General features: G+C 42.9%; 1 protein-coding gene across 1 annotated transcript in view; it reads left to right on the top strand.

The window, feature by feature from the left end:
• Positions 1-23518, top strand: part of MYO10 (myosin X) — a 348533-nt gene that overhangs the window by 316692 nt on the left and 8323 nt on the right. Inside the window, exons 27-36 of the mRNA XM_075314877.1 lie at positions 3493-3736; positions 4412-4507; positions 12779-12872; positions 15442-15497; positions 16482-16624; positions 18323-18517; positions 18598-18755; positions 18903-19026; positions 20902-21199; positions 21992-22199. Coding sequence (XP_075170992.1) covers positions 3493-3736; positions 4412-4507; positions 12779-12872; positions 15442-15497; positions 16482-16624; positions 18323-18517; positions 18598-18755; positions 18903-19026; positions 20902-21199; positions 21992-22199 — 1616 coding nt within the window. The remainder of the gene's footprint in view (positions 1-3492; positions 3737-4411; positions 4508-12778; positions 12873-15441; positions 15498-16481; positions 16625-18322; positions 18518-18597; positions 18756-18902; positions 19027-20901; positions 21200-21991; positions 22200-23518) is intronic.

The following is a 23518-nucleotide window of genomic DNA, read 5'->3' as shown; positions in this document are numbered from 1 at the left end:
CTGCTGCTGATAAAACAGTGATTTTATCAAAACTACAACAAGCAGCCCAGTAAGTGACACAGCACCTAGTGGCAAATTCCCTTTAAGGGAAAACTATAGATGTGAAGTGCTAATTTTTGTCAAAAGGGCTCGGGATGAAAGTCACCATTTTCATCATTATTTTTCTCTATCCAGACAAACCCTTGTGTTTCAGCTCTGCTGAACCAATTTATATCAGATTGAAGAATAAAACACTTTCAATTATTTTCCAAAAATAGCTCCACGCCTGTCCATAGATTATGTGCTATTGCAGTCCTGCCCAGTATTCTTCATTGGTGCCAAGCAGCAGCATCCTACCTCTATGGAGCGGACTACACACAATGCACGGACAAATGCAGCCATGATTAGGGGGAAAACAGTCATGTCTCTCTGATTCTATACAACATGAGTACATTTGTGTGATACTCACTACAGAACAAACAGAGAATGTTTTAGTATCTCATTTTAATTAATAATAAAATATATAGCTCATACATTCCCTTTACAGAGATCCTGTTAGCAGAAAATGAAATCAGGTTTTTGTGTTAGGCTACTTTCACACATCAGTTTTTTGGCATCAGGCACAATTCGGCGTGTGCCTGATGCAACAGATCTGGCGCAGAATATGCAAAAACTGATGCGCCAGATCCTTTTTTTTTTTTTTACGGATCCGGTATACCAGCGCATCCGTTTTCGGATCCATTTTGTCCGTTTTTTTGCTGGATCCGTTTTTTTTACAATGAATTGGAGCATGCTCAGTTTAAAAAAACAGATCCGGCGGCCGCATCCGTTTTTTGCCTCTTTACACCGGATCCGGCGTCCATAGGCTTCCATTTTAAATCATGCCATATTGAGCCGGATCCGGCGCGATGCGTTTTTTTGTCAGAGACAAAAAATGTTACAAGAGACGTTCCATCCGGCCGCCGCATTAGCCAATTACGACGGATCCGGCAAAAGCTGGATGTAACGCAAGGCCATCAGGCACAATCCAGCACTAATACAAATCAATGGGGATAAAAACGGATTCGGCGCCGGATCTGTGGCCAGTGTGAAAACTGCAAGATTTCTAAATTTTGGGTTTAACACAGATTGTAAAATTTAAGTAAAAAACATTTTAACACAAAAATGGATTCAAACTTTAAGTCATTTTCAGATGACACTTTCCCTTTAAAGTCATCTCTCCACTTTCCTGCTCTGAGAACTTTTTTGGTAAATGGATAACTTATCAGACCAGGTCAGGGGCTGGTTGATTCTCAGTCTTGTGGAACAGATGAATAGTAGTAATATATGATGCTCTTCTTTATTCAATTGTCCCTTATGTAAAAGAGGGCATAGTCATTGGAGTGACAAATTCTTCCAAAAACAGAGAGTGCCTGGGTTGATATGCACATCAGTATGTGGTCAATACCGTGTGAAGGCCCAAGCCTTGGAGCTTTAATACCATTCACTCTGAAGTCATGGATAGTACTAACCACCTGGCTGGAATTCTACTTTATTGTGAACCAAAAATGTAGACATCATTGAAATACTAACATGGTACTATGTATAAGGCCTCTGCCACACTCACGTGAAATTCACGCACGTGCCGAGAGACACGTATTTCCCCTGCGTGTTGCGTGCAGGTAAGTACGTGTCTCTGGTACGTGCGGGACACGTGTGTTCTACGTGTGCTATCTGCGATAGCACACGTAGAACCGGTAATTTACATACTCACCTGGTCCTTCCTGCTGTCCGCGCTGCTGTCCGTGGTGCTGATCCTCGGTCTCCAGCCCTCCCGTCTCCCCGCTGCTGCTGCTGCCAGGCAGTGAAGTGAATATTCTATGAGATTAATGAGCGGCGGTCGGCAGCAAGAAGCAGCAGCGGCAGAGACAGGAGGGCTGGAGAAGGTGAGTAAATGTTTTTTTTTCACTGACACGTGTGTTTTCTCCGGCGCATGTCACACGGGACCGTATCCACACTACACCCGTGTGGTACGGGTGCGGGCCGTGTGACACCCGTGCAGCGGGAGAAAACACTGACATGTCAGCGCTTTGAAAAACGCACACACGTACAAACGCACACGGACACACGTTCCGTGTGGTTTTACGTATGTGTGCCTGCTACAGTACGGTAGCATTGCTTAACATGTCTCCGTGCCGCCGGTACGTGTAAAAAATGACAAACACGTGCCGGCGGCACGGATGTGTGTCGCAGGCCGAAGAGCAAGTCTCCCCGCCGTCCCTTTCTATCAGACTGATCGAGTCCCAGTACAAACCATTGGATTGCAGTTTACCATGTGCAGTTATACTTATTGTAACTATAATTACTATTCTGCACTTGCATTTAAACCTTGAGAAAGGCACCAGTCCGGTGCAGAAACACGTTGGTATGGATAATAAAACGTCTTGGAATCCCAAGGCTCTTCATTCCCGCAGCACATCTAGACAGTTTTCATTTTTGCCTGCTATTATGCTACACAGGCAGTATAACCCCTTTGTATCCACTGTTTGTCTATGCACCAAGCTGCACTTTTAGGACTCGTGCGCACGTTGCGTAATTGCATGCATTTACGCTGTGTATAGCACTGCAGTGTAAATGCATGCGTCCTGTGTCCCCTGCACAATCTATGTAGATTGTGCATGATACGTGCGCACGTTGCTTTTATGAACGCAGCGATTTGGGTGCTAAAATGTTGACCCAAATCCGTGCGTTCATAAAATGAGCACGTCAATTATTCCGTGCACTTTGGATGCAGCTCCCACTCTGTCTATGGTGGGGGCATCAGCCAGAGCGCATGAAATCGGCTCTTTTTGTACAGAAAAACTGCATCCATTACGCAATGTTTCTGCAGCGATTTGACGCGCACGTGTGCTGTCAAATCGCTGCAGAATATTCAGCAGTTACGTGCGCATGAGCGCTAATGGTGAGCATCACTATGTGCAATTTGCCATTAAAGGGCATGGGCTGACACATTTTCAATTTCCATCAAATTGGAAATAGAATTAAAAAGAAATATGGTAAGAAATAAAAGATTTACCCTTTAAAGAGAACCTGTCACCAGGTCCAAATTCTATAGATTTTGCTCATTTTATATCTGCTTTATCCCTGAGAATTCCAATTTTTATTTATTTATTTTTAGTTTTTACCAAGGGGGTCGTGCTCATGGGTAATAATGCAGATTAGCCTAAAGACATGCTCCTTGAGGATTCGGTGGACCATGCCTCCTTAGTAAAGACCATAAATATAAGCACTAAATAAAAAAGCTGTATCTCTGGGACCATAATGCAGATTTTAAATAAAATAAAAAAAATGGAGTAATCGGAACCAGCAGGAATAAAACTGTAGTAAGAACTGGCCACTTGTGACCTGCTGACAGGTCCTTTTTACATGTCCTGTAATTGTTTTGGACAAATGACATTTTGATGTGGACAATTAGGCGCCAACATCTTTGAACATGAAGGAGTTAATAATTGAGTTCCGTTCTCCTCCTTGTAGGTGGGATGATGAATACATGGAAGAAGCGTTGGTGCGTCCTGAAAGATGAGACCTTCCTGTGGTTCAGGTCCAAGCAGGAAGCTTTGAAGCAAGGCTGGCTTTATAAGAAAGGTGGAGGATCGTCGACTCTGTCTAGAAGAAACTGGAAGAAGCGTTGGTTTGTTCTCCGGCAGTCCAAGCTGATGTACTTTGAAAGTGACAGTGAGGAAAAATTAAAAGGAACCATAGAACTGCGAGAAGCTAAGTACGTTTCCTCCTCTGGAGTTTCTAAAGTCATCTGTATTAGTTCTTACCAATTCATTGCCTGCGTACAGTCCTGCTTGTACCGTTATATTTTCAAAGTTACTATGAATATTAACCAATACGGTATTAAAGAGATCATAAACTAAGAATTCTCCTCATTATTAGACACTGGGTTACATACAACTAAACTACAATTAGATTTGTATCTAGGAGACTGACTATACATATAAGATAGCTGTTGTCTGCCTCAATCCCCCTATTTTATATGGGAGTGGAACAAAAACTAACGGTAAAAAGTAAAACCCCTATAAAGGGAACCTGTCATGCTGATAATGGTATCTGATGTGCAGGATAATATAGCGCAGGATGATAGACATTTTGTGGGAAACGTTTCAGTAATACTTACATGTTGCTCATTGAAATACCTGGTGTTTTTGTACATATTAGTCCAATGGGCGGTCCTACTTAGTGATTGACAGTCTTCCCTGTATGACCGCATGCAGAGCTAGCTGCCCATCACTGAGCAGGACCAACCCTGGTGTTATAATAACCTTTACTAGGGCTATCACCCGTATTACTATTACCAGCTCCTACACTGTCCATGAAATTATGTAATGTACATGCTAGCCTATACTTTAATGAAATTAAAATGATTTTAAAATGACACTTTTTACAGAGAGATAATCGACAACACAGGCAAAGAGAACGGCATTGACATAGTAGTGGAAAATCGAACATACCACTTGATTGCGGAATCTCCTGAAGATGCCAGGTAGGCCAGTCTCTTCACACTTCTCAAAATTCCTTATGTTGTTAACTTGATGTAAGAAACTGCCTTCAATATTAGAAATACTTGGTTCATAGCAATGCTTATACAGCGATACAGCAGAGTTCTCACTGAAGTCACAGCGCCACCTGCTGGTAATGTATAAGCAATGCCAGATGTCCCACAAACTAAAATATTTCAAGAAAATGGAGACATATTTTGCAGAATCACTCATAGAAAGTTACAATTTCCCAATTCAAGCTGCATGAAGCATTTAGCCCCTCATTTCCAGTTTCTGCACTACTAAGTAACATTTATTTTACTATATTCACTAAATAAGCGTATACCGAACATCAAGAGAACCTGGCACCAGATTTTCCCAATGTATCTGAAGCCACCACCTTTATCTGCTCTATTACAGCAGTCCATCAGTCTGTATCTGTGCCCTGAGTTTCCCCTGCAAATGTCAAAAAATAACATATACTTTTGAATACGTTGCTGTCTGGTCGGCTGGGCGCGTTTTTTGTTTTCTTGGAGCTCCTTATTGGGCATAATTGGCAACTACGAGGCTCGATTGATGTGGATGCTGCGTCCTATGAGATCATAGCAAATCTTGTACCTGCGCGGTTGAAGCACAGGCCTGCGTAGGCTTAAGGTGGTGTCACACACAGCGACGACGACAACGACGTCGCTGCTACGTCACCATTTTCTGTGACGTTGCAGCGACGTCCCGTCGCTGTCACTGTGTGTGACATTCAGCAACGAGCTGGCCCCTGCTGTGAGGTCGCCGCTCGTTGCTGAATGTCCTGCTTCATTTTTTCGTCGTCGCTCTCCCGCTATGACGCACACATCGCTGTGTGTGACAGCGAGAGAGCGACGAAATGAAGCGAGCAGGGAGCAGGAGCTGGCATCTGGAAGCTGCGGTAAGCTGTAACCAGCGTAAACATCGGGTAACCAAGGGAAGCCCTTTCCCTGGTTACCCGATATTTACCTTTGTTACCAGCCTCCGCCGCTCTTGCTGCTAGTGCCGGCTCCTGCTCTGTGCACATGTAGCTGCAGTACACATCGGGTTAATTAACCCGATGTGTACTGTAGCTAGGAGAGCAAGGAGCCAGCGCTAAGCAGTGTGCGCGGCTCCCTGCTCTCTGCACTGTGACATGTAGCTGCAGTACACATCGGGTTAATTAACCCAATGTGTACTGTAGCTAGGAGAGCAAGGAGCCAGCGCTAAGCAGTGTGCGCGGCTCCCTGCTCTCTGCACATGTAGCGACGTTATGATCGCTGCTGCGTCGCTGTGTTTGACAGCTAAGCAGTGATCATAACAGCGACTTACAAGGTCGCTGTTACGTCAGAGAAAATGGTGACGTAACAGCGACGTCGTTGTCGCTGTCGTTTAGTGTGACCCCAGCTTTAGATACAGATGGATCGACTGTAGTAATAGACAGTAATAGATAAAGGTGGTGGCTTTACTTTATATTGGAGAAACCTGGTGAGTGTTTCCCTATGACAAAAGCCTTACATATTTTTATGGATTTCTATGACACATCAGCCCATGGAGGTATGAGCTTATCTAAAGAATTGATTACAGGGATTTTCTTTTCACATTGTGTGAATATGGTGATAACTTAAAAAATAATATACAGATGAATGACTTCATAGAATTTAGCATAATAGAAGATAGGTGCAAGGATATGCTCACAGGATAATGCCTCTGAAGAGGTGTGGACATAGGCAGAAGAGGGCCCCAGGGCAATGAATTGGTCATTTCCAATAGGTCTTCCTAATGCACAATTCCAGCTGCTTTGGAGGTGGATGTCGCACCAATAGTATGTCTGCCCCAGCCTCTGGATATATCCACTGTGAATGAAAAGAAACAGAAATGCTGGCGCTAGTTGTCTTCATTGTAGAGATCACTGGGGTCCCAGCAGTTGGATGTTTCTGATGGAAAACCCCAAGTTTCAACTGGATTTATCAATTAGAATTCTGCAGACATGTGACTTCCAATCTATTATAATTAATGGTATCTTGAGTTATATCCAGTGCTTGGTTTTAGTGGATTACATAAGATTTCTATGTACACATGTGAGGTCTATAAGAAAGATTGCTGTAAGCTTGTAAAGGGTGCTTTACACGCTGCGACATCGCTAGCGATGTCGCAAGCGATAGCACCCACCCCCGTCGTTCCAGCGATATGTGGTGATCGCTGCCGTAGCGAACATTATCGCTATGGCAGCGTCACATGCACATACCTGTTCTGCAACGACGCGGTGACCGCCGAACAATCCCTCCTTTAAGGGGGAGGTGCATTCGGCGTCATAGCGGCGTCACTAAGCGGTCGACCAATAGCAGAGGAGGGGCGGAGATGAGCAGGCCAAACATGCCGCCCACCTCCTTCCTTCCTCATTGCCGGTGGACGCAGGTAAAGAGATGTTCCTCGTTCCTGCGGTGTCACACATAGCGATGTGTGCTGCCGCAGGAATGAGGAACAACCTCGCTACTCACCTGTCAACGATTTTTGGTGTTGGAGCGACCTCTCCAATACCAACGATTTTTATCTCTTTTGCGATCGTTTTAGGTCGCTCATAGGTGTTAGGGGTACATTGCACACTACGACATCGCAAGCAGATGCTTGCGATGCTGAGCGCGATAGTCCCCGCCCCCGTCGCAGCTGTGATATCTTGTCATAGCTGCCGTAGCGAACATTATCGCTACGGCAGCTTCACATGCACTTACCTGCCCTACGACATCGCTCTGGACGGCGACCCGCCTCCTTGCTAAGGGGGCGGGCCGTGTGGCGTCACAGCGACGTCACGCGGCAGGCGGCGAATAGAAGCGGAGGGGCGGAGATGAGCGGGACATAAACATCTCGCTCACCTCCTCCCTTCCGTATAGCCGGCGTGAGCCGCAGGACGCAGGTAGGAGATGTTCCTCGCTCCTGCGGCTTCACACACAGCGTTGTGTGCTGTCGCAGGAATGAGGAGTAACATCGGTCCTTCCGAAATTATGGAAATGATCGACGCTACACCGATGATACGATTTCGACGCTTTTGCGCTCGTTAATCATATCAAAAACGCTTTACACACTCCGATATCGACAGCGACGCCGGATGTGTGTCAGTTTCGATTTGACCCCACCGCCATCGCAGCTGCGATGTCGTAGTGTGCAAAGTACCCCTTACATACTGCGATGTCGCTAACGACGCCGGATGTGCGTCACAAACACCATGACCCCGACGATATATTGTTAGCGATGTCGCAGCGTGTAAAGCACCCTTAAGAGAAGAGCAGTCAAACCAGTTTCAACTGTTTGGTTTATATTACGTCAATTACTTTCAGTACAGGGCGGCACGGTGGCTCAGTGGGTAGCACTGTAGTCTTGCAGCGCTGGAGTCCTGGGTTCAAATCCCACCAAGGACACCATCTGCAAGGAGTTTGTATGTTCTCCCCGTGTTTGCGTGGGTTTCCTCCGGGTACTCCGGTTTCCTCCCACATTCCAAAGACATACAGATAGGGACTCTAGATTGTGAGCCCCAATGGGGACAGTGTTGCCAATGTATGTGAAGCGCTGTGGAATTAATAGCGCTATATAAATGAATAAAATTATTATTATTATTATATGTCATTACATGGAAATTATGGAACCGAATGAAAAATCGTAGTGTTGACACCTGGGCTGTTTAAAGCAGTGAAAGTCACCTAGAATTCTAATTCATTGTGCATATCGTGACTTAAGAAAATGTAAAAGAAAGATATATGTCCTTACCTGAAGAGTGACATAATAAAATGCAAAAAAAAAGGTATCTATCCTTACCTCAAGGGTGACATAATAAAATACAAAGCAAAGGGGTTGACAGAATATAACACAAAAAAATATGTCTTTGCCTGATGGGTGACATAAAAAACTACAAAATAACAAACAAACATGATATCTGTCTTTACAGGGGTTATCCCACAAAGAAATGTGCCCCTGCTATGTACTGTCATATACAGTGGCTACAGAAAGTATTCAGACACCTTTACATTTTTTACTCTTTTTCATTGCAGACATTTGATAAATTAAAAACAGCTCATTTTTTCTCATTAATGTACACTCTGCACCCCATCTTGACAGAAATAAAACAGAAATGTAGACATTTCTGCAAATTTATTAAACAATAAAAACTGAAATATCACATGGTCATAAGTATTCAGCCCCTTTGCTCAGTATTGGGTGGAAGCACCCTTTTGAGCTAGTACAGCCATGAGTCTTCTTGGGAATGATGCAACAAGTTTTTCACACCTGGATTTGAGGATCCTCTGCCATTCTTCTTGCAGATCCTCTCTAGGTCAGTCGGGGTGGATGGTGAACGTTGGTGGACAGCTATTGTCTGATCTCTCCAGAGATGCTCAATTAGGTTTAGGTCACGGCCCTGGCTGGGCCAGTCAAGAATGGTCACAGAGTTGTTCTGAAGCCACTGCTTTGTTAGTTTAGCTGTATGCTTAATGTCTTGTTGGAAGTTGAACCTTCAGCCAAGTCTGAGGTCCAGAGCACTCTGGAAGAGGTTTTCTTCCAGGATATCTCTGTACTTGATCGCATTCATCTTTCCTTCAATTGCAACCAGTCATCCTGTCCCTGCAGCTGAAAAACACCCCCATAGCATGATGCTGCCACCACCATGTTTCACTGTTTGGATTGTATTGGGCAGGTGATGAGCAGTGCCTGGTTTTCTCCACACATACCGCTTAGAATTATCACCAAAAAACTATCTTCATCTCATCAGAACAGAGAATCTTATTTCTCATAGTCTGGGAGTCCTTCATGTGTTTTTTTGCAAACTCTATGCGGGCTTTCATATGTCTTGCACTGAGGAGAGGCTTCCATCGGGCCACTCTGCCATAAAGGCCCAACTGGTGGAGGGCTGCAGTGATAGTTGACTTTGTGGAACTTTCTCCCATTTCCCTACTGCATCTCTGGAGCTCAGCCACAGTGATATTTACCTCTCTCACCAAGGCTCTTCTCCCACGATTGCTCAGTTTGGCTGGATAGCGGCCAGGTCTAGGAAGTATTCTGGTTGTCTCAAACTTCTTCCATTTAACGATTATGGAGACCACTGTGCTCTTAGGAAATATTGATGGTCCCTATCATTATACTGGTCCACCGCTTTATGTGCCAAACCAGGCCTCATCTGCACTTGGGAATGGAAAGCAAACCAGGAATAGCTGACAATTAAATCCTCCTCTGGAAAGGATGTGTAGATAATTTTATTTTATATTTGTAGTTTACATTGAGGTGTGTGGCCTCCTCCCTGGCACAGCATACTTATTTACACATCCTTCCTAGTAAATGTTTTAATTGAAGCTATGCCTGGTTTTCTTTCACTTCCCATATTCAGATGACGCCAACTATGTACTGTGTAATGGCTGTGTCTGACCGTGCAAGTACATGGTCTGATGTACAGCTACAGCTTCTGGACAGGAGGAGAAAGCAAAAGAGTGTACAGACAGGACAGCATTGGATCACAGCTGTTTCTTTCTGTGAGGTAAAACTTTTCTTTGCCTATTTATAATCAATGTTTTACATCACAACATCACAGAAATCAGCAGCTGTAATCCCCTATTGTAATGTGTGTACACTCTTTTGCTTCCTCCACTACCCAGGAGCTGTGGTATGATCAGACCATGTCCCTGTACAGTCAGACACATCCATTTCATTACACAGTTCATAGAGGGACAGATACTGTATATAAGATTATCTCAGTACAGGAAAAAAAATGTAACACATCCAATTGTGGAACTTACTTTTATTCCATGATTTATTGATTAAAAAGTACTTCATTAATGGTAACTCTTTTAAACTGAAGAGTGATATATTATAATGCAAAAAAAATCAGTGGGCTAAAGACTCAAGACTAACCGTCCTAAGGTCTCATGCGCACACTGCGTCCTGAACAGTGCAGAAATAAATGCACCCTCTGCCAGACTTGGGACGCTGCGTGTTGACAAAAAGAATGCATCCAAAACGCAAGTATTTTGGATGCATTTTGCATGAATTTTACATGCGTTTTGGATGCATTTTTGTCAGTGCAGTCCCCCAGCTCTGCTACATGCCCGCTGACGGCAGACACAAACAGAGCCGGGGGATGAGAATGAACTCGGATGAACTGCACCTTACTTCATTGTCATCCCGCGGCTCTGTCTCTGTGTGCTGTCATGAACTCAGATGAACCTGAGGTCAGTGGCGGGACACAGGAGTACACAGCAATGACGTCAGAGCTTCACCCGATTTCACTGACATCACGCGGCTCTCTCTTTGTGTCGCAGCCTGATTTGCGGTCTCACGTGAAGGACTCGCCTGTGACCGCAAATCCCCTGAGTGACTGAATTGAGCAGTGCGATCGGCGGTGCCGTCACTTAGGTGACCCGCAGCCACAGCTGGAGTCCTCCACCTGAGAGCGGTGGCCGCGAGTAACCTGAGGGACGTCATCGCTGATCGCGCGACTCACTTCAGTTGCTGCGTGGAGCTGACAGAGAGTGGTCGTGGTCTGTGGCCACTCGCTGTCAGCTTCATGTAGCGGAGCTAAAAGTGTTGTGGGACCTTGCGTGGATTGCAGCGGACCTGGAGGGGTATTTGAGGATTAATAAAGTGATGAAAGAGGGTGTTTTTTTGTCTTTCATTCCAAATAAAGGATTTTTTGGATGTGTGTGTTTATTTTCTTTAACTTACAGGTTAATCATAGAAGGTATCTCGGGGAGACGCCTGCCATGATTAACCTAGGACTTAGTGGCAGCTATGGGCTGCTACCATTAACTCCTTATTACCCCGTTTGCCACCGCACCAGGGCAATTCGGGATGAGCCAGGTAGAGTCTCAGGACTGTCGTATCTAATGGATGTGGCAATTCCGGGCGGCTGCTGACTGATATTGTTAGGTTGGGGGGCTCCCCATAACGTGGAGCTCCCCATCCTGAAAATACCAGCCTTCAGCCGTGTGGCTTTGCCCTGGCTGGTATCCAAATTGGGGGGGACTGCACGTTGTTTTTTTTTTTTTAAATTATTTTTTTTTTTTTTTACTACACGACATAGACATGCCCACCAGCGGCTGTGATTGGTTTGATTGATTTGGATTGTGATTGTGAGACAGCTGTCACTCAGCATGGGGGCGTGTCTGACTGCAACCAATCATAGGCGGGGGTAGCAGGGAATACAAGATGGAATAATAAGCAGCCGGCATTTTCAAAAGAGGAGAAGCCGCCACAGTGTGAATGCCGTGCAGCGCCGCGCCAGTGATCGTGGATCGGTGAATATGAGAGAGGGGGTGAGAGGGAGAGACCAACATGGAAAGAGAGAGTCTGAAAGACCTGTGTTTGTTATGTAAAAAAAACATGCGTATCGCAACAAAAACACACTGCGTAGCATTTTGGTAGCGTTTTTCTACAACTCATTGATTTCAATGGGTGTAGAACGCTGCCAAAACGGACAAAAGAATTGTCATGCTGCTTTTTTAAATGCAGAGATTTTGTCAAAGTTTTGACAATCAAAACGCTGCGTTTAAAAAAGCATCGTGTGCACAGATTTTGCATGATTCTCATAGACTTTGCTGGGGAAGCAGAACGCATGCATTTTGACAATGAGACGCTGCAGCTTAAAACGCTGCAGAAACGCAAAAAAATGCAACGTGCGCATGAGCCCTAAGAGAGGACCAATATTTCTCATATTAATTATACTGTGTATGACTAGTAATAGTGAATCTGATCCTACATCCAATACAATATGGATGTAGAAACCAGCGCACAGTAATGTTAGTAATGTCCTTATCGGTCTGGTGACCCATGACTAATTTTTCCAAAACATTGAAGGATAATGATATGTGTTTCCAGTAAACAAATGCAGCAACTAGTATAAAGCTTCCTGCACGTATTCACCGGTGACTTCATCAGTGCACGCTCTAATACAGCTGAGCTTTGGTAGCAGTACAGATACCACGATGGATATGGTATGTTAATGACCAGAATATGCAAGCACATAGGTGTGCAGAGCACAGGGGAGGACATATCATTGGTGCAGCTGTACAGGGGCCCAAGAGGTAAGGGGGCCCATTTCTACCTCCAAAACAGGTGGAATTGTGTATTTTGATGACCTCTTGTGCTGTAAAGGGCCAATATACGCTCCTTGCAGAGGGTCCCTCTTCTGTTTGTGTCCACCAGAGGAAGAGGCTATGTGTATATAAGCCTATGTTATGTTAATTGTGGCCTATATGAATTCTTCTCATGTCCTTGTACTGTCTCTGTTCTTCCTGCAGTCAGTGGTTCAGCGTTATGAGCCAGGTCCAGTCATCCACTGAGCAGGAAATTCGGGAAATGCACGATGAGCAAGCAAATCCACAAAATGCTGTGGTAAGTGGAAATTCATTCATCACTCAGCCGAATGTATTATTCGGAGATTATTCTAATCCTTCTAAGACCTTTTTACTCTTTTTTTTTTGTTCCCGACGAGATATAGCTGTCTAGTAGTGCAATACTTTTTACAGAAGATTTTGTGTTATGTAAGAATCTGCTCATGTACCTTATTGTTCCAGAACTGCAGATTACATATATTAGCTGAATACGTATATTATAATAAGGATAACACCGTTTCATCACTTTGCCCTGACGCTGTGTTATTGGGAGGGCTATGGTAGTTTTAGTGACAAGGTTTTGTTGGGGGCTTGTCTAATAGAGTGGGTGACCTGACCCTGGTACAATCAGTTAAAGAAACTACTATTAAACTACAATTACTTTAGTAGACTTGATCTTTGGAGTCACCATCAATCAAGGATTTATGGACATAGATTCTATACAGTTGGCATAACTTGATGAATGTAAAGTATAGATATACAGAACATACAAGGTATATATAGTATGTATGTGAGTCATATAAAGTTTACAGTTTGGGAATTATCATGGGCTTTATGCTCAATAAGTTTTCCACTGTATGTCTATACTTTTCTATAGTTCTTTATGCATTTGCATTATTCCACAGTATATAATCTTTACGTCATTAATAAGAAACGCTCTGCCGATCAGAAAGCCATAAAATGCACAGTGCAGCAGACTGACCATCACCATTTTGATCTATCTATTGATGAATTCTTTTTGGGCTTCATATACACTTACATTTTATGAGTGCTTGGAGGTAAACCAGCTGCACAACGGGACTTTCTTTTCTGCATCACTTTTCTGTGTTTTTCTATATATTTTTTGTATTTCTTAATGTGAATTATGGCGTAATTAAGACTATTTACTATGTATACTCTGAATAGTCTCCTCTTTTTATAGATTGTTAGAATTGTAAAGTTGGAGTATTAGCTTAAACATTACCGGAACCTAGCCAAATCTATGGTTATTAATACATGGCTTATGGTCCTTTGTGATGCGGTCCTAATTATGCACAACTTAACCTTCATCTTTCACAGTATTAACAATGTTATTATCAACGCCATAGGGACTCAGTGGTTGGTACCACTACATTGTAGTCCTGGGGATATATATAACATTTGCATTGAGCTTGTTCTCCACATCCACATTCCAAGGACAAAATGATCAGAAATGTTGATTTTAAGCCCGGTGGGGATAGTCAGTAAAGACTATGGCCCCGAGTCATCAAAGCTTTTCTAGTGTAAACATTTTTAAAAAGTCTCTTAACTTTGAGCAAATTGAGGTTACGCCAAAGTTTTTTGACTTTTGGTGTTATCACACCATTTTCACCCAGCTCTGACAAAGTGGGCTGTGCTGGGGTGGGATTGGGCTGTGGCAACTGCCGCTCATCCAATGCATGATTTTGCTTTCTTCACTATGCCACTATTCTTACTCCAGCAGTAGGGACTGTGGTAGGATTTGGGGCGAGGCGCACATAGAGGGGTACACCACTTGTGCAATGCTCCTGGTTCATGAAGAAATGTATGTCTCTTCATGAATCAGAAGTATCTGACTCCAGCACATCTCCTCATCAAGACCGGCATGAACAACATCGGTCTTACTGAATTGGCCCCTTGTCTTTAAAGCATTGCTGAATATGCTGGCGTTACAATTTACATTCACATTATCACATGTTACTACATAATAATATTATTTTAGCTCACTGAAGTGTCTGCAGTCTCCTAGTGTGTCTCTGCTCCTGAGTGTTAGGCATATTAAGTCACGCAAAACACTTTATTATGGGTGATTTTTTTTGTGCTGTAAATATAAAATTGGGTACAATTATTTGATAGATAAACAGTATCGGTTCTGGGATTCAACAGAGGATAAGATTTTGTAGGCCCATCCTTTACATAGAATGAACAAGTACAGGTCCAGATCATGGATAGGATCTATTAGGTTTGTACATTAACCCATAAGACGTAGACCTTGTAGATCATTGGTCTCCAAACTTTCTTACCTTGATAGCCACATTCAGCTTTGAGAGAGGATCACAAACCACATTAAAACCCACCCAAGTAGAGACATCCAGCTCCTGCCCACCGCACAGTGGCCCCCATTACTGGTATTGTGATGGCCAAAGCTTTTCCACAGAAGACACACTGAGCAGTGTACTTATATCCAGGAATTCCCATTTTACCTCCATCAATAATCTCACAACAATCACTCATACTACACTATTACATCCACCTTGAAGCACCTCCTCTGATTGGAAATATCATTCTATCTCCAGCTTACCATACTTAATTTATATTTAAACCACCAAGGTCAATATATGAGTATCCAGATTAACTGTACTGTACCGGGCCACTCACAAAAATCTGGAGACCTGCTCTTTATAGCTGTTTGCTAGACCAGGTGGTAATGCACTGAACTGGGAAACAGCCATGGGTCACATATCGTCGGCCCACAAGCCACATGTGATTCCAGAGCCACTTATCAGGTACCCCTGCTGCAGATAGATGTTTCCTTTTCTAATTACTAAACAAGATATTTTGTCTCCATACAGGGGACTTTGGATGTTGGACTGATCGATTCTGTCTGTGCTTCTGACAACCCTGATAGGTAAGGTATCACTGCCACAGATATAAACCAAGAGAAATCTACAAATGTCATGACAATATGTAAAAAATGTAATGTATTTATTATTTGCATAAGGCCATCATATTCCCAAGACTGCATTTAGCAAAACATTTAGGCAGAAGTACTGGTACATAAAGACAACGCAACGTACAGATCAACTCACGCACAAGGAAAAAGCCCAGGCATATTAGTGTGCTAAAATCTAGGAGGCATAGGTAGTAAAAGGGGTTTCCTCAAGAAAGACATTTATCACCAAAGCATAAGGGGTCTTAACACTCATGAGAACGTGGGTTGCCGTTCCCTGTTCTTACTGTGTGGGGATGGAAGGTGCACATGACTGCTGTTTATCCTTTTAGTGTCTATGGGACTGATGGAAGCAGCTGAGTTCATAAGTCTGATATTTCCATCAGTTCTTTAGCTATGAATGGAGCTGTATCAGTCATGAGCGACCATGAATATGTGGTGAGGGAAAACAGAATATGGTCATCAATTTTAGTCAACCTGTGTGTCTCGTCAAAGGTGATAGCTTATAAATGTCATATATAAGAAAACCCCTTTAAAGGGGTAGTCTCAGGTTTGGAGCTTATGGGAGTGCTGAAGACCAGCTGAGCACAGCGCTCGGTTATCTCTGATGGCCATATTAAGAAAATGACTGGGGCTCATCCGGATCAGTAGGGGTCCCAATGGTTGGACGTTAAGCAATTGGGAAGTTATCCCCTATCCAAAAAGGAGTAACTTCCAAACTTGAGAATGATGATTGCACTTACAAGACATTTAAAATGATATATCCACACAGTATTTCCATACGAACTGGGCAGCTTTACAGTACATTAAATGAGTATTCTTCAACGTCTGTGTTATATACTTACTTGCTTATTAAGGGTAAATAATTTTTGGGCCACTTGCTGTTGTGCCATGTTTATTTTACAGCTATTAACGTTTTCCTACCCTTTTTTCCCTCTTCAGACCAAATTCATTTGTAATCATCACTGCAAATCGTGTTCTTCACTGTAACTCAGACACACCCGAAGAAATGCATCATTGGATAACATTGCTGCAGAGGTCGAAGGGTGACACTCGAGTGGAAGGACAGGAATTCATTGTTCGAGGTGAGAAGCAAGATCGGCTTAGTATATTGTGTAGTAACTAAATTCTGATGAACAGAATATTTCCAAAAAGTAGAATATGGCAATGAATGCAAGTTGGATTTTCCCCCCAATATTATTAAAATTACATTCTATGGTAGTGCCACTCTATCTCCATCATAGGAGCAGTAAAACAGAATGAAATATGAAGGAATCTGTGACGTAGCCGTTGATGTAAAATATTGGCTACTACTTCTAATATCGTTATAATGCATTCACCACATTAGTATCTACTTCCATAAGAGATCTGCTTACTGATGTACTAGTGGACATTTGTAAGGACGTTTAAAGGATATTCAGATTTTAACTCCAGTCATAAAGCCTGCTCATTCTATAATGGAAAGTTGCCCATTGTTTAACCAAACTTTCTCAATAATGTTAAAGATCTCTGATTGCTTAGTACATAGTACACTTCTATAGAATACAAATCTGTCCTGGTCATAGCTTGTTACTTATACTGTACAGTTGTCAGTGCTGAACAGGTTTGTCTGTAAATCACATGGTGACACATTTCTATTCTTTGGAGAGGATCCTATTACATAAGTTGAGAAAGTATACTGGCAAATTGTATAACATTTCAATACACGATTTTATGAAACCCTTTCTAATTCCTCCCAGTTATATAAGCGTTTTTTTCTGTGGACCCCTTATTGTAAATGTAGTAATTAGAGATGAGCGAACCTGAAAATTAAAGTTTGGTGTTTGCACTACACACAAACTTTACAAAAAAAATCAGAGTTTGGAGTTTGGGTGCTTTACATATGCAAACTACTCGCACAAGAAGCTTGGTGCTCGGGTATGCTTGGTGCTCGGGTATGCTTGGTGCTCGGGTATGCTTGGTGCTCGGGTATGCTTGGTGCTCGGGTATGCTTGGTGCTCGGGTATGCTTGGTGCTCGGGTATGCTTGGTGCTTGGGTATGCTTGGTGCTTGGGTATGCTTGGTTCTCAGGTATGCTTGGTGCTTGGGTATGCTTGGTGCTTGGGTATGCTTGGTGCTCGGGTATGCTTGGTGCTCGGGTATGCTTGGTGCTCAGCCCAGTGTGAGCCACTTGGAGTGTTTGAACAGCTCTCTCCCGGAAGTGATCTGTTTATGGCTGGCTGTATGTGGGCGGAGACCCGAACTGCCCAATCACTGACTTCCATTGGGGTTCAGGTCACGTCCTGTTCCTGATGGAACTTTATATAAAGTCCTGCTGAACCCGGCAAACCCAAACTTTATAAGCAGGAGATTATCACTAAAGGACTAGTAAACCTGCTGCAGGTAGTTCAACCACCCCCACTACTGACTGGCAGCTTTCTGCCTATCCGTAGTGTATACAGAAAACTACTAGTCAGTGCGGGGTTATACAGAGCTCAGGACTCAGAGAACTAGTAGATGTGCAGCAGATAAAATAGTGGTTATCAAAACTGCAGAAAGTTGCCTTGGAAGCGATATGTCACTTGAAACAGGGTCTCTTCTCCTACATTATGCTGCCCTCAGATCGGGGAGCAAAAACCTGGTGACAGATTCCCTAAAGAATAGAAAAATTATTAATATTATTGATTTTTTTATTAGTGTCCACTGGTCAGTAATAGAGAATGGATGTATCACAACAGTATATAGTATTTCATTTATTAAAAGAAAACAGCATCAATAATATTGTATTTCATATTATATTATAGGTTGGCTGCACAAGGAAGTGAAAAATAGCTCTAAGATGTCTTCATTGAAGCTGAAGAAGCGTTGGTTTGTCCTTACCCACAATTCACTAGACTATTACAAGAACTCAGAGAAAAATGCCATTAAATTGGGCACGTTGGTCCTTAACAGCCTATGTTCTGTGGTACAGCCAGAGGAGAAAATCTTTAAAGAAACTGGTGATTAACCTTTCATTTTTCTATGTAATGCATGAAACGTCAATATATGTATGATGAGTGTAACCCCAGACTGTTCACAGGATACTGGAACGTGATGGTGTATGGCCGCAAGCACTGTTATCGCCTTTACACAAAGCTGTTGAATGAAGCTACAAGATGGTCCAGCGCCGTTCAGAATGTAATTGATACTAAGGCGCCTATAGACACCCCAACACAGCAGCTAATACAGGACATCAAGGTGAGCCTACTAAAGTGGTGTCTGCCAAATACAGTGTAATAATCAAAATCAAAGGAAATGATGATGGGAATGTTAATGTATATCTTTTTGTGACATGGTCCTGATCTCTATTTAATAGGAAATGTGTTTATTTATTTATTTTTTTAGGAAAATTGTCTGAATAATGAAGTTGTAGAACAGATATACAAAAGAAATCCAATTCTTCGCTACACTCATCACCCCCTGCATTCTCCACTGCTGCCTCTTCCCTATGGAGACATCAACCTAAACTGTACGTCTTTTATTCTCTCTGTATATGTGATAAAGTCATCCTGATGTGAACTGAATGCGATCTTATGTGCAATTACCATGCTACAGAGCAGAAATGGCTGAGCAGAGTGATGCACGCAGTTTTCCAGGAGAGGATTTTATATGCCTTGCATTTTATTTAAGGGTGATATTCACCTTAGCAAGTTATCATCTATCCAAAGAAAACCTTGCTGATCATTGGGGATCGCACCAGGGGGGCCGCCACCTAATCTGAGAACTGGTCTCTAAAGTATCTTGCTTGAATGGAGAGTGCTTGACTATCTCCAGTCCCATAGGCAATGACTGATGCCGTTGGATGCATGCGCTACCATTAAAACTATGCCGTTCAGAACCCCATTCTCAGGATCGGTGTGGGTCTCAGTGGTGAGACCCCCAGAAAACAGAAACTTACTAAGATGGTAATACATTTTTAAATAGATTCATGTTCATTGTGGGCTTAGGAGTCCAGGGGGTGGGTCCTACTCATGACTGACAGCTCCCTGGGTGCACGCTCATACAGGGAGGACAGTCAGTCTTTGAGTGAGACCACCCTGTGGAGTCAAAAGCTAAGAATAAACATAATTTTCAGTGTACAGTTTTTAATAAATGACTCCTTAAAAATCTAATCAAATCCTATTCCGCACCTCCTGCTCAATGCCATGCCTGTAAGTAGAGCAAATTGTTCCAACATAGTAGGTTCACCTCTAGGGGCTTTCCAAGACTCTAATACTGATAGCACCCCTAAGATCAGGTAATTTGAGGGGCTGCAGTGTCCTCTTCATAGATTACCTAGGGACACCACCATACATTTTGTCGTGACTGCTTAGTATTTCAGCTCAGACAGATCAGTGGTGTGCTGACACAGAGACACCACTAATCAGATATGATGACTGATCTGAGGGATTAACCATCTATATTACAGTCCTAGAAAACTCGTTTACCATTAAACCTCAGCTTTACAGTATAAAGGCCCCTTTACACACTGAGACTTTCTAGCGATCCCACCAGCGATCCCAACATGGCCGGGATCGCTACAAAGTCTCTGGTGCGCTGTCAAACAGGCAAACCTGGCCAACGACGCAACAGCGATCCGGACCTGCAGAACGACCTAGCTAGTCTTTGGGGACGTTGTAAAGCAGCTTTTTGAAAGGGAAGTCGCTAACGAAGTCGCTGTAAAGTCCTTTTCCACACTGAGACTTTGCTGCACAGCGGGAAACAAAGGACCAAAGAATGGTCCTGAACGATTTGTAGCGATCAGCAACTTCACAGCAGGGGCCAGGTCGCTGATGTGTTTCACACACTGCAATGTCGCTGGGGAGGTCGCTATTACGTCACAAAACCGGTGACGTTACAGCAATGTTGTTTGCGATGTTGCAGTGTGTAAAGCCACCTTAAGTGAATGTTAACAATTGTATAACAGATTGAAAGATAGTAGTTCAACTTGACGTTTCAGATACCTTCAAACCTAACTTACTAAATTCTCAGGGCTAGACAATGTCAATGAAGATGAAATATGGCTTTGCACGGACATGATTGCACATTACATGTATGACATACAGTCACAGTGTTAAGTGACACTACAATTGCAGTCATCTGTCACATGACTTACCACCGGTTATGTTATATGCCATTATATTGGGATGCATTCCTTCCCTGTTATACTGATATGAAGTGCAGTCCTACACAAGTGCCAGCTATATTCCGTAGTCCAGAAAACTCACTTCAGTAGTTATCACTGTCAGCAGAGCGCTTTGTTATTCCATGGAATAGGCATGTAATTAACTTTATGATTGCATTATCCTCTGAATATTATCAGATGTGCTCAGGAATTAATTACCCATATCATTTCTTGTTACAGTGTTAAGAGACAAAGGCTATACAACGCTCCAGGACGAAGCCATCAAGATATTCAATTCTTTGCAGCAGCTCGAGTCTCTCCCTGATCCAGTGCCAATAATCCAGGGTATTCTTCAGACTGGTCATGACTTGCGACCTTTAAGAGATGAACTTTACTGTCAGCTTATTAAACAGACCAACAAAGCTCTACATCCTGGCAGCATCGGAAACCTGTATCATTGGCAGATACTCACGTGTCTGAGCTGTACCTTTCCACCTAGTCGCAGTATTCTGAAATATCTCAAATTTCATCTGAAGAGGTGAGATATACATTTTCTTGGCATAGCAGTACTATTTAAATGGTAAACTTAAATGCAACCTGACACCTCTGGAAATTCTCTTTACCTGCAGATCTATTAGTAATCTGCAGGTAAATAGCATTTTAATCATGTTCAGCTGTCTTACTGAAATAGCGGCTACAGGGAAAAACATATGTTTTATTCTCCCTGCAGCCGCTCGCCTGTTGTTATCGAGATGGTGCATGATGCGGTTACAGTCACAGATCACTAAACAGTGAGCTCAATGTAATTACACCCCTTTACATTGTTTGACAGCCGTCACAAATATGTATGTGTGTAGCATGTGTTTGCAGAGCTGGCTGTCACTCAAGGAGCACAGGGAGTGCTTATAGCATGCAGTGACTGTTACAGATCCCTGACTGGAAGTGAGCAGCTGCAGAGAGAATAAGGCTTCATTTTCTCCCTGCAGCCCCTGTCCCAGTTATACGATATTTTCCTGCAGATTAACATTATATTTGCAGGTAAATGGTGTTCTCTTTAATTTAGCCCTTATACATCAAGGCCAAACTGCACTGTTGAGCACTATACATAATGCCAGGTTGCCTACTATGTAGCTTTAAACCCTTCAGAGAAATACTGTATACGGTTCAGCCACTCTGATCTGGCGCACATTCCATACAATATTTTCAGGCAGAGATTTGACTTACTACATTTGTTTTTATGTCAGTGTTTTATTACTTTTCCTACAATTTACTATATGAGGTAAGGCAGCTAATGTTTTGTACTTGTGTGTTTCTTATTTTACCTTTGTAGAATACGAGAACAATTTCAAGGGTCGGAGATGGAAAAGTATGCTGCATTTATCTATGAATCCTTGAAAAAAGCCAAATGCAGGGAGTTTGTGCCATCTCGAGATGAAATTGAAGCTTTAATTAAGAGGCAGGAAATTACAACCACAGTATACTGCCATGGCGGAGGGGCTTGTAAGATCACTATCAACTCCCACACCACAGCTGGCGAGGTGAGTCCTTGCCTTGGACTGACCTTTACAGGTTGGGAGGGTTTCCAAAGACTATAAGAAAGCAAAATTAGATACGTCGTTCATAGCGACCAACATATTACATTTTTTAATGCCTTTTGGAAAATGAAGGTATATTACTCTACATATAACCTAATTTTTGGATATTTTTCAAATATGTGTCTTTCTAATGAAACAGATTGATTTGTAAAACAATATGAATTCTAATTAATGTAATAATATTATATTTTATTATAATGACTACTTGCAGTACATTTATATAATCAAAGTTAGGGATTATCTTCTTCTTAAAGAGGTCATTCTAGTGGAACAATCATGCCCATATTCCAGTTTTGTACCTCCCTCTGTTTGCAAGACTGGAGAGCTGCTCTCACTCTACAGAACATGGCACAACCATGTGTTACTTGTTCACCAAATTAATTATTGTGCATTGTTTACAGGGAACTGTCATGTCAATAAACACTATTAACATACAAATATGTGGATTAATAACATTCTAAACATGCTCGGACGCAACACTCAAAGTCTGGCTGTCGGGAGGAAATAAACTTTATTCCTCTCAGCAGCCTCAGGCTTTCAGTCACAGGAGCACGGCTGTAGTCACTGCTCAGTACATAGTGAGTGAAGGCTGTAACTGTGCTCCCGGCAGTGACTGTCAGCCGGCTCTGATGAAATGCTAAATTACAGTAGCTGTCAGTTAGTGCTGGAGTGTGGTTTCAGCTGCCGCTCAATAAGTACTGAGTTATAACTTAAGGTCTCTATGACTGTAAGTTCAATGCTGCTGGGAAGAATAAAGTCAATTTCCTCCCAGTAGCTGGGCGTTCAGCCAGGCAGTTTTAGAATGATATGAACCTGCAGATTAACTCCATATATGCAGATTAATAGTGTTTTTTGACATGACAGGTTCCCTTTAATATTACACTGTAAAGTGTACACAGTCCAAACCTTAAGGTCCAGTCACACTAAGCAACTTACCAGCGATCCCAACAACGATAGGGATCGCTGGTAAGTTGCTAGGAGGTTGCTGGTGAGCTGTCACACTGCGACGCTCCAGCGATCCCACCAGCAACCTGACCTGGCAGGGATCGCTGGAGCGTGGCTACACGAGTTGCTGGTGAGCTCACCAGCAACCAGTGACCAGCCCCCAGTCTCCTAGTTACAGCACACATCAGGTTAATTAACCCGATGTGTGCTGCAGCTAAATGTGCAGAGAGCAGGGAGCAGCGCACACTGAGCGCTGGCTCCTTGCTCTCCTAGTTACAGCACACATCGGGTTAATTGCCTGATGTGTGCTGCAGCTA

Source organism: Anomaloglossus baeobatrachus, chromosome 6 (genome assembly GCF_048569485.1).
Source record: "Anomaloglossus baeobatrachus isolate aAnoBae1 chromosome 6, aAnoBae1.hap1, whole genome shotgun sequence".
In the NCBI taxonomy this organism is placed as follows: Eukaryota; Metazoa; Chordata; class Amphibia; order Anura; family Aromobatidae; genus Anomaloglossus; species Anomaloglossus baeobatrachus.
The sequence above is the reverse complement of the archived record's forward strand: the minus strand, read 5'-3'. Positions and strand labels throughout refer to the sequence as shown.